This window comes from Rhea pennata, chromosome 4, assembly GCF_028389875.1.
Source record: "Rhea pennata isolate bPtePen1 chromosome 4, bPtePen1.pri, whole genome shotgun sequence".
Classification (NCBI taxonomy): Eukaryota; Metazoa; Chordata; class Aves; order Rheiformes; family Rheidae; genus Rhea; species Rhea pennata.
In genome coordinates this window covers 72,596,814-72,609,272 of record NC_084666.1, presented here as the reverse complement: position 1 = coordinate 72,609,272, position 12,459 = coordinate 72,596,814, and the positions used below count along the sequence as shown (strand labels likewise).

At 38.2% G+C, this 12,459-nt stretch overlaps 1 protein-coding gene across 1 annotated transcript in view; it reads left to right on the top strand.

The window, feature by feature from the left end:
* ADAMTS3 (ADAM metallopeptidase with thrombospondin type 1 motif 3) overlaps nucleotides 1–12,020 on the top strand; it is a 137,696-nt gene extending 125,676 nt beyond the window's left edge. Inside the window, exons 17-22 of the mRNA XM_062574257.1 lie at nucleotides 520–683; nucleotides 1,373–1,538; nucleotides 2,273–2,405; nucleotides 2,673–2,880; nucleotides 3,639–3,756; nucleotides 9,186–12,020. Coding sequence (XP_062430241.1) covers nucleotides 520–683; nucleotides 1,373–1,538; nucleotides 2,273–2,405; nucleotides 2,673–2,880; nucleotides 3,639–3,756; nucleotides 9,186–9,760 — 1,364 coding nt within the window. The 3' untranslated portion in view covers nucleotides 9,761–12,020. The remainder of the gene's footprint in view (nucleotides 1–519; nucleotides 684–1,372; nucleotides 1,539–2,272; nucleotides 2,406–2,672; nucleotides 2,881–3,638; nucleotides 3,757–9,185) is intronic.
* The last annotated feature ends 439 nt before the right edge of the window (nucleotides 12,021–12,459 follow it).

The window sequence follows — 12,459 nt, the reverse complement described above, 5'->3', positions numbered from 1 at the left end:
AAATGAAATATGTGATGAAAAAGCTGTTAATTTCATAATCTGAGGATTACAAGAAAGGTACTTTTAGGTTGGTGAGACCTCTGTTGTGCTAGTAGGCATTCCCAGTAATACTGGTTTTGGTCTTAAGCAAATAGAGATGAGTGATTCTGAAGATTTGACTGAGTTCCTTGCTATTACCTGTGCTTCTTGGGAATTCAGCTAATGTGGGGAATGTGCTTTGTGTGTTACACACAAAGAGGTACTTAAATCCATCTCTAGCTCTGTTTCTGTATCTAATTCATATGCATAAGAAAGTGCAAAATTGAATCAAGTATTTGAATGCATCTGTTAGCGGTCTGGAATGTGGTGGCTACATGAGATGGCCTGGGAGAGCCTTTCTCCAAGCCAACGCATCTACAGCACTTGCAAGTGTTTTTTTTACAAGAGTCTATAATAACTCCTGTCACATTTTATGTAAGCCACTGTGATTGCAGATGATATGATGGGGAGCACAACAGCCACTATTTTCACTCCTTTTAGCAATTAAGAACCAGGCTACAGGACACTATATTCTGAATGGAAAAGGAGAGGAAGCCAGATCACGATCTTTCATCGACCTGGGTGTGGAGTGGGAATACAACATAGAAGATGACATAGAAACTCTCCACACTGATGGACCCTTGCATGATGCAGTGGTTGTGCTGGTAGGTTATACATCAAGCAGTGGGAAGATAGTGTTTTTGTCTTTTATAAAAGTGCATGGCCAGTGTGGAACTTGTGCTGAGGTAAAACATTGCTGTGTAATGCCTCTCTGAAAGATGTATGTGGAGGAGGTGGCTCACAGGCTGAGGCTCTTTTCTCATTAGCTATTAAAGGAAAATGCTTTTGAGAACATCCCTACTACCATGTTTAGTGTTCAAGGCAATAGTGTTTCCACACTACTTTCCCTCATAAACTGCTGCCCATTCATGCAGCAGTAATGTGTCAGTCACAAGCCCAGTAGAGTGTTGTGGGACATAACAGTGGGACACCTTCAATGGACCAAAAATGACATTGGATCAGGATCCACTTCAAACTATGTTTGAGACCAACCCTGCCCAGTCAAGTATATTACTCAGCCACACTGCCTTTTTTCATCCTAGATGATGATGTCCACCTTGGCTAGGTCAGAATTCTATTCTAGTAAGGTATCTAATTTTACACAGCTGCATATATCTCTGTGTTAATCTTAATATTCTTAGTTCTATGCTAATAGTTCTAAAACTATTCTTAGTTTTTCAGTTAGCTAACTAACAGTTCCCACATTTTCCCAAGAACCAGGCTTTGGTTTCTTTGGAAAGAAATAAATAATAGCTTTGGTGCTGCACCACTGTTTACGTTTCATTATTAATAGATCATTCCTCGGGAGAACAACACAAGATCTAGTCTGACTTACAAATACATCATTCACGAGGATTCAGTACCAACTATCAACAGCAACAACGTCCTACAGGAAGAAATAGATACTTTCGAGTGGGCGTTAAAGAGTTGGTCCCAGTGCTCCAAACCCTGTGGTGGAGGTAAACAGATGATGCAACAACTTCTAGAGATGAATGGCAAAATGTCAAAAATAGAAGAGTAAAAGTTGGGGGAAATTAAAGCTTTAGCTTGTTATTTTGGGTGCCCAAGCTTAAAATAGCTAAGTGTCCCCTTATTCAAAAGTGTCGCACTTCCACCCTAGGAAGGAAAATTCCTTTTTAGTTATCTAAATTCAGCACCCAAACCCAATTTGGAAGTATAACTCACAGGTTTATGCCACTGAGAGTTTACCTGTGGTATGTATATTACTACTTACACAGAGAATGGGGAGTCAGAGTAATTGTAACTCTTGCATACAGCAATGAAGTAGGTGTTGTGCTAGTGACAATATTAAAATGAGACTTGGGATCTGGGTTCATTCCCAGGTTAGCCAGTGACATGCTGCTTGATGTTGAAGAAGTAATTTCTCATCTCCCTGTGCTATAATTGTGTGATTGTGTGATTTGTGTGTGATACAGAGGTTAGACTACAGGATCCTAACAGTCCCTTCTGCCCTTAAAAACCTATCACAGTGCCATATTTTAAATAGCATCTACAATTTAGAATACTCTGCAATCATGTTGTGCCTGACAATTCAGCAAACTGTGTGTGTGTGTTTACATACCATATAAATACATTTCATAAAACCATAAAATAATCTATAAACCTTGTATTTAAAGAAAACATTTTAAGAGCAGCAGCATTTCTCCACTGATTTTTCTGAAATATTTTCCAGGATTCCAGTATACAAAATATGGGTGCCGCAGGAAAAGTGATAACAAAATGGTTCATCGCAGCTTCTGTGAAGCCAGCAAAAAGCCAAAGCCCATTCGTAGAATGTGCAATCTTCAAGAATGCACACAGCCTCTGTAAGTATGTTTCCAATAAAAGTATAAATGATTGCTACTTGTGATAGGTGTAGGAGTTAAACCAAGCCAGATTTGGTGGGAGCCTGATAGGTCTCTAGAGTGGAGTCCCTGTATTATGCATGTTTTTTTCTACCTGTATAAGAATGGTTACTGATCTTATTGAGGATTTCATCACAAAAAATTTTACACTAAGGCCTGCCTGAGATGGCAGCACTTTAGATAATAGGCAAAGGTTGTAATGGCGTATTATTCCTTTTTACTTCCCAGCTGGGTAGCAGATGAGTGGGAATACTGCACAAAAACCTGTGGGAATTCTGGCTACCAGATCCGCACTGTGCGTTGCATTCAACCCCTTCATGATGGTGCAAACCGTTCTGTTCATTTCAAGTACTGTAGTGGAGATCGCCCTGAGAGCCGCAGGCCATGCAACCGAGTACCTTGCCCTGCACAGTGGAAAGCTGGACCCTGGTCTGAGGTGGGCAAGCAGCAGTCAAGTATTTCACATTTCCTTAGCAGCGAGTTAGTAACGTATCTTTGCTAACATCTCATGCCTCTGATGCTGGTGCTGTGCCTGGGCTGATTCCACTGGTCAGAGTACTCTAAAGCCTTAAAATCAGCAACAGATAGGGCCTTCCAACTTGAAGGGCTTCTACAGCTCTTCAGATTTTCTAGAAACCAACACAGAAAATAGTCAACATATGAGATATAAAATCCTGCAAAACGAAAGTTGAAATTGTGTTTGTTTTTCTCCAAATAAAATTTCCAGTTCTTCACTTCCCTGCTTCTGAGGATAGCATAACATTTTTACCATCTTGGACTGTGGTGGAATCACAGAATGTTTCCGTAACTGTTAATATCGTTATAATGGCAGAAACAAGCAGCTGAACCCTATGGCCAAGGGAAGTAACTTGTAGACACTGAGCTTTTTATGTTCTTATATTTTCTTTATGTTCCACTGTTCAGATCAGGAATCAACTACAGGAAGAATAAGTAGCAAAATTCATAATATGTTCTTATAATAAATTTCAGATTACAGAAAACAAGAACCAAGGAAAATATCATGCTCTACACATTTGTCCATAGTGTCAACCTTCACTGAAGCCTGCTTAAAAAACAAATTGCTGGAATGTATATCCTGACCTGAAAGGCAACCTTGGGCTATTTTAAACACATAATTTTTGCACGTTGCTGTGAATGCTTAATGTTCTGAATTATCTTGTGTCTATTCCATAGTGTTCTGTGACCTGTGGGGAAGGAACCGAGACCCGGCAGATTTTATGTCGTGCTGGTGACCAGTGTGATGGAGAAAAGCCAGAATCATTGAGGGTTTGTAAGCTCCCTCCCTGTAATGGTAAGAAAACATCTTAAAATGACTGCAGTATATAAGGATAACAATTTCTGTCTCAGAGCAGCATGTCTAGTGTTCATCATATGCTCGGGAGAGACATTAGATTTCATGTGACAATGAATGATAAAAATAAAAGACCTATATTTAATCTCACATGTAGCTTTAGTTCTACTTGGTAAACTTTCTGTGCTAATGTGTACAGATTTATGAAACAAGGCAGAGCCTATGTCTGTGAATAGGTATTGTACATACCAAACTGATACTGTACTTATATTTTGAAGTTATGGCACTGTCAGGTGACAACTATACAACTCAGTTCATATCTTGCATGCTACAAAATATACCCTTCATTAGAGATTTCTTTGCTTTTGTCCAGCTTAATGTGTGCCCTCTTGTTCAGTCCAGAAAAACTTTGTGTTAGAAGTGAGGGCTGACCCAAGTAGACCTTTTAAATCCCAAGATAGGTTTACAAGCTGGCAACTGAGAAGGAAAAAAAGGGGGAAGCTATGACACACTAACAAAGTTCCTGAAAATCTCATGACATTGTTCTCATAGAATCTTTTCCAAAAGATTTTTGATCTTTTTATGACAATAAAGTCTTTCTTCTTTGGGCCCATGACTATATTAGTTTTAGGGTTTAATTGTTTTTTTAAATCCCTCGTGACAGTCCTAACTCTCAGACTGCTGGTGGAAGATACAGAGTCAGTGTTCTAAGGGTTTGCAGTGTGTTTTCCCACAGAGTGAATCTAACTCAGCTTGCCACATGTCTGGGAAAGGTGTCTGATTTGCTTTTATTTGTCTTCTGCTGCTGCCAGTGGAAAAACAGAAAACAATTCTGGGAACAATTAGCGTTTATAAAATGGTTTATCCACTAGGTGGGAGCAAATCACTGTCCATGACTTTACAAACAGGATTTAATATTCTCTGTCTGTGGTGGAATGATTTTTGGCTGGTGATAAAAATATTTCCAAACTAAATGAATAAGGAAGGCTACATCTTGCAGTCTCTTCAGATAAAGTTTTGATCTTGTGCTTATATACCTTTAGCCTTGGCTGGGATTTTCTGGAATAGCCATCATTAAACTTCTGCCTTTCAAAATTAAGCATCACACAATCTTTTTCTGCTTGTGAGAATACTTTGTCTCTCTCACAGTGAGCAGTCAGAGCCAAATGCTGCTAACCTATATGACCAAGGATCCACTTAAATGGGATCTAAACAATAGATGGCCTTGTGCAGGCCCTCTACAAATGCAAGCTGAATCACATTAGTTAGTACCCTTTGCATTTTTTTTTTTTTTGATGCTTAAAATGCACCCTCTCTTGTATGCCCCAGTGAATGAAGGATTTTTATAGTCACATGTAGATACCAAGGATGCCTAAGAGGGTTCTGACACCCCAGGGATGTTTCCTGAAAAGAGAGGATATAGTACACATCACAACAGCTATTCAAAAAAAAAAAAAAAAAAAAAAAAAAAAAAAAAAAAAAAAGAAAGAAAGAAAAAAGAAAGAAAAGAAAAGAAAACCACCACCACACACACCCAAGAAATAACAGTTTGGGAAGTGCCCAGCTCTATTTGGTGTGCATCACATGTACAACACAACCCAAACTGTATGAAAATGCTGTGGACTAGTAGGGCATATCAGCTACATCCAGCCAAGTACTGCATACCTTTGACAAAACCACGTGAGTCCCTGTAGGTTCTGCTCCTCAGCCATGCAAATGCTTGATTCTTCTGTTTGAGCACAAACCTCTCTGTTCTCTTCAGGGATTTGAGTGAGTCATAACTTTCACCAAGTGTTGGGATTTTCAACCTTAGCCCTAAGTAGTTGACAGTGTTTTTTCAGGCCAAATAGTCTCTTTTTCATCACACTTTTGGTTTCTACAACATTCTGTATGTTTTGAGGGCATATACCTAAATATAGATAGTATTCTATAATATTTATATATGTGAAATTTTAATGCATGGTGATGTGTGGTATTTCTTTATCTTTAAATCTGTATAGCCTTAATTACTATTCTGATTCTCAGAGCATTGGACTTAGCAAAACATTAGTCGGTATCATTTGGCTGAACTATATATTATATAAATGCAAGACTGCTGAGAGTTCAATCTTGATGGAGTTGCCATGAACATTTGGCACAGTTGCTGTGATTTCTTTTGTGTTATAAGGTGCATTTATATTTCTCCTCTGTTTCACAAATACAATGATCTGTCCACCATGTGCCTAAGTGGAGCTGAATCTTGTAGAGTGGAAAAATGAAATTTTAGTCCATAAATACCAACTTTTAAGCCAAAGCAAGATTTTTCAGTGGGATGCTGTCAGCAAGCAATGTAAAGTTATGGTGATACCTTTTATAAGACCTGTGGCAATTCTAAAAGCTAATAAGGAAATTTGGGGGTTAATTTAAAATTATCTTCTAGTAGCTTCATCTTCTAAAGTTTCCCTAGGGAGCCGATATGCTTTCTTGTGTCTTCTACTCTTAGTTACCGTGAAGCAAGTAAGAAATTGTGAGAAGGAGAATTTTTACCATGAACATCAGCAGAAGGATACAAGCACTTACATACTCAATAGGAAGTGGTTGACTAGGTTGTGCAGAATTAACCTAAAAAATAAAAAAAAGGGATTACGTGAGTATTCAGTTCAAAGATTGTACTTGCTGAATCTACTGAATGTAGATAAGTACAAAACCAAATCTTTGCACTCTATATTTGGGTTATGAAATCTAAACCATCAGGAACCATTATCAGGAAAATTAACCATAAGAAAACAGGACCAAATAAAGTGCATTTGTCACCGAGGAAAGGCAGAATAATTGCTTGGTACTTTCTTTTTTGATTTATTTTTGCCATTTTAGGTAATATTATTTACTTTAACTTACATATTGATGTAAATCACAGTCTGTATTTAACAAGATGACTGCCATAATTTTCCAAATCAGATGTTTTCATTTACATGGAAACATAATTATGATTCTATATATGATGCACTAATATATATATATGCAAAGATTTGTGTTTCAATATTAGCTGTTCTAGTTTAGATGAATTATGAATATAGCCCTTGAATTTCCCATGCTAAATTCCTGCTGAAAATAGTTTTACATTACCTTCATGGGTTACATATATTCCCATGCAAAGCTGCAGATTTAATGCTAGGTTTGTCAAGAATCAATAAACATCTATCCAAATAAGCACATCAGGATTAGGAGCAAGGAAAATCTTTATATTACATGCCACAGTCATATAATTTTCTATTTATAAACAATGACCCACAACCCAACTGATGCAAGTGTGTGTAATTTTACTGAATTCAGTGGAATTAAGCTGATCTACACTGATGGAGGGGTTGCCCTAGAGGTCATTTTTTAAAATAGGAAAGCTTGATTGCCTAACATACTGTTGACATGTGGTGAGGTAACATCTGTACACAAGTGAAAAAATATCACAGTACAGAAAACTAATTTAATTTCAGATCTTAATAAGTGGTGTTACAAGCCATCTGTTGCTCATTAAAATGTTGACTATGTAATTACTAACTGTGAATGCAGGAGTAGCTGTGGAACAGATCTCAATAGTTTGGGTTAGCTTTTGGCTTTTTACATTATAATTTTTCATACTTCTATTTAAGTAAAATCCATCAATACCATTTCAAGTAAACTGTGATATCTTAGGAAAATTCTGCTAATGGAAACTTCCTGCTGCTCTCTCTCCTAAGAATTTGAATAGTTACTGGAGGAATCAAGCAACTCATTTGTCCCACTTGCTGATTTTCTCTGCTGTGAAGTGTTACATGTTTGCACATTCTTGGTCTAATTCTGGCTTCTTTCCAAGGCCTGAGCACCCTATTTAGGAGATTGAGGAGAGCCACAGATGCACTGTGTTTCTCAAAGTCCCAGTCATGGGGCTGAATCCTGCATGGGAGAGAGGCAGGCTCAGGTGGTACAAAGTACTGGAATAAGTGGTCTATTTTGAGGGTCCTTGTAGACATCTATGGGAAGGAAATTACACCTTTCTACCTACAGATGCCCTGATTTCAAAGTAACAGCATGCTGGTATGAATGCAGTGTTGACCCTGCAGGAAGCAGGAGGCTAGATTAGATGACCTCCTGCGGTGCCTTCTAACCTGCATTATTCTTCTGGGTTCTCATTCAGCCAAGGCATGTGAAATTCTGAACTACGCAGATAAGGAACAGTATAAATGAGCAGTGGGATGAATTAGACAAGGACAAGAGATAAGTAAGGAAATACTAATTTTCCTGCTTTTAACCTCCACAATAGTAGAATTCATTTTGAATGCTTGAAGCTAACCTCCTGCCTTTGTATGTGCATCGCCACAGCTCTGCTGAGGCACAAACTGAGGAATAATTTGGCTTTTTTTTGTATGAAATGATAGTGAAGTTTTAATTTTAACTCGCATTCCCTCACAGAATATCAGGCCATCCAGGACGCTTGTAATTTGATATGGTTAGTAGAACAGATTGCAAGGTTAAGAACCTAAATTCTTGAAAGTGCCACCTACTCATGAGTGTTAGGAGCTCTCAGCATTTTTCCCAGTCTTGATAACAGTAAAACTCACAACTTTGCTCATGTGACTGGACATACTCTGAAGGTGAATGGGAGAATGCACCAATGTCCTCTCAGCTTAATGATGTAAAACATGCCTTAATTTCCTTCTGGCTTCTTGTGCTATTGCTTTCCTCTTTGCCAGTTTTATCTAATATGAACATTGCTTCTCTGTTTGTGGAACAAATATCTAGCAAATGCTTAAAGAAACTCTGACATTTTTGAAATCACTAAGACCTCTTCAACATTTCTAAGAAACTTTCTCTGTCTGAAAGGCATCCCAGACACTTAACCTGAAGGGATCTTGGGTCTGATTGATGTGTTAGAAGGTTTTCATCAGCTTGCCAGTTATCTTTAGGTCACTGAAGGACTCAAATGATTTTACACAACTATAACTTCTTATTTTTAAAGGATCATTTAAAAGGCATCTTTAAGAGCTATTGCCTGGGATTTACTTTCTTTTAGGAAAGGTTTAATTGTTGTAATGTTGTTGATAGATAGTGTCCTCAGGCTAGAAGTGAAGGTGATTTCGGATGGGCAGAACTATATCTAGCTTGGCAGTTTGCAAGTCTGGCATACTGCTGTCGGTGGCCCTTTGCACACATAACATGCCTTTCCACACTTCTTCCCTTCTGGCATGCAGAGGAGCCAACACTTTCGAAGTGACTAGTGATTTTTTGTTCCCAAATAGGGCTTTTTCAAAGGAGGTGGTTGTTCTTTCAGGGGATCAGGCATTTCAGGTTGTATACCCAGAGTAGCTCATCATTTTTAAAACATAGGCTCAGAACTTTCATTGCCCATCTAAGTGCTGTCCAGGCAGTTCTGTGTTCTCCCTAGGTTTAAAACCAGCATTGCATTTGTTTTGCAGATGAACCCTGTATGGGAGACAAATCTATCTTCTGTCAAATGGAAGTGCTTGCACGTTACTGTTCCATCCCTGGCTATAACAAGCTGTGCTGTGAGTCCTGCAGCAAACGCAGCAGCACCCTCCCACCGCCTTTCCTTACTGAAGCTGCTGAAACTCAAGATGAAGTGATGTTTGATCAAAGCCATCTGCCTAGGGCTTTGGCAATGCCGACATCTTTAGCGCCCCACTATGCCGAGTTCCTGCCCGGAAGAAGTTCTCTGAGTAGGCTTCCCTTTGCAGAGGAGGAGGCAGGTACACGTGTCTCCCTGTCAAACACTAAGCCCAAGGGTGCTGGGTTTCCACAATGGAGAGCTCCAGAAAGCAAGACTTATAGGCTGTTTGCATTGCCTCTCCAGCCACCTGGCAACAGCAGCAGTCCCGATCGTCATAATGCCCAGGCTTTGGCAGCAGCTGTTCCTGTGGTGCCAACTAATAACACTGCAGCGGGTGCTCTTTTTCCATCAAGAACCTCAAGGAAGAGCGAGAAGCATGTAGACAGGAGATGGCCTTTGAGGTCTTCCACCGTGGAAAGATGAACATGAATGCCACAGGGAGGATAGTAATGGAAAGAGTGTCTCTTTGGCTTTGATTTCTTTACTTATGGACACTATGGTGCATGCTGCTTTCCACAAGCAGGACACTGTGGATCATCAACTCATTTTCCTTGTAAATACGAAGAACAAGAAGTGCTGGTTCACTTTCTAGTTGCTCCTGTCCTCTTCCCACACTTGATCATCTGGTTAGTTTGAATGCATTGGAAGAAAGCACCAAAGAATATTCCTAACAGTGAGCAAAAGTTGCTGAGGGCATCGGTCAAGCTTTAGTATGGAAAAGCGGCCCTGACCTCAGCACTCACCTCATGATTTTTATTTTTAAACACTCACACATAGAAAATACCCCTCCACAAGAGGTACCAAACGTTTACACTTTACAGAATACTTTTGCAATGGAACAAATGAATACATAAGACTTGTTTGCTAATTTATCTATATAAATGGATATTGTATGAGCAAATTTGCAGCTGTTGTGTAAATACTGTATATTGCAGAAAATCAGTATTATTTTTAAGAGTTTTGTGCTGTCAGACAACTGTTTACCTATGTTATATTTCTGGACAATTGCTAGGTGCCTGCCATTGAGTACTGCCTTATTTACATTCCATGAGTTGATTTCCAAAGCAGCATTATCAGAAAAGGAGGAGTTCTGTTTTCATATGAATTACATCTACTGACACTAGGAAAGAGTTTTTTAAATATCGACAATGTGATGCTTTCTTTTGGAATAAGGAAAAAAAGTGTATACTTAGAGATATGAGTCTACTTATTGCCACCTGCCCACTGTAAGTAGGTTTAGAGATTTTAATGTAATTCCAGTCACAGGTTGGAAAAATGATTGCTCATGCCTGTGAAATGAAGAAAGACACCCATAGCCTACACTCAGCAAGCATTGCTTCAGTTCAGAAGTAGCAGTACCATCTGTTAAGTCTTCTTTTGCATAAGAGGTCAGGCGAGTGTAGGAAACCATGTATATACTGTAAGTACTGTAATGTTCACAAAACAAAAATGAGTTGTGTCTTCCAGATGATCTGTTTGTTATTTCTGAAGCTGAAAAAGCGTCACAGAGGTAGAATAGGCACTAACAAGAAATAGCTGTGGCAAGACTTAAAATAGATTTTTTTTTCCTACTGGAAGCATTGATTTAAAGGTGAGAGAGATATTTATTTTTCAGCATGGTTCACCTCAAAATCTCCACAACCACAATGCATCTGACTGCAATAATGTACTAGTAATTTATGTCAATAATCATCTTGTTCACAGTCCGCCCAATCACACTCTCTCCTGTGTGTTGCTGTAAAGTACTTGTATATAGGATTGAGAACTAAAGATATTTATTAAAAGTTGAATTCTTGATAGTATTTTATGTACTAAATATTTACACTAAGGGCAGTTGACTATTCTTTTTGCCAAGATAAAATAGAGAGATGTAATTAGATACCTGTACATGCTATGGCATATGGATAGAACAGAAATTTAAGCTAACTAAACTACTGTAGAGAAATTGTTGATCTTATTCTTTCCAAAAAAGTCTATGACAATTTTTTATTACAGGCATCTTTAATTTCTATGTAGTTTACTAAAATTTCATGTGCATTTTTTGCTTCCCCATTAAAAAAACCCTCATGATTGACCCATTTAAAAGAACAGTGAATATGTAGCACTAAAATACTACAAAATAGATTAGGACTCCATGGATTAAAATTTAAATCTAATTAAAATCTAAAATCTACATATGTAGTCAGTATACTAGATCACTAGAATTAAATAAGGATCACTAGAATTAAATAAGGATGAAATTTTTGTCAGGAGACTTTTAATGTAAGTGAGAATATAGGTAGATTAATTCTGTTCAGGGAAGTATAGGGTCACGCTATGCAAGACACATCTTGCAGTGCCATGTGCATAATCTAACCCACTAAAGCATTGACTCGACACCTCTAAAGAACTGCTGCTACCTTTTTGCAAGGCTTTTGAAGGTCAAAGAAATTAGTGTTAAATAGTTTGTACAGACAATCCCTGAGCCTCAAACAGACAAATAGGGCGTGTTTGTTACTTTGAAATTCCCCAAAAGTCAAATTCTCTCTGTCTCTATCTTTTACATATATACAATATGGGTGTAGATAATCCTTTTACCTTTTTGCTTTCTTTTCTAAGAAGCTAATTTCTTTCTCATTAAAGTGTACACTACTGATACTGTTTGTTGTATTGGGGAGCACGTAGCAATAAAAACTTTAACGTATCAAGTCTTTCTCTGGTTTGATTCAGGGTTTTTTAAGAGTTTTTTTTTTGCAGAATGAAGGAACATTTACATCCTCCAACTTTATCATCATGAAAAAAGTTAATTTGAATCAAGTATTTGCTTTTTAAAAATAGAGGCCCTGCTTGTACCATTGAAGAGTGTGGGTTGCAGAGAAGATGGGAGAAAGGAAAGAATCATTTTCTTGTGAGCCAAAGTTGGTTGCTGGTATGAGTTTGACTGTCTGGATAGTAGCTGAAACCCCTTTTATAATATGTAACATTTTGGGCTGTGCTTTTAAAGATCTGGTACCTAGGAGATTCTGTGCCAGCCGAACAGAGGGAAGGCAGCTGCTCTCCTCTGCTGTATCTGTAAATGGTTTCTGAGCTGGTGAGATTTCAGCTGGGCACTACCACTGATGACTTTTATTTAAAAAAAAAAA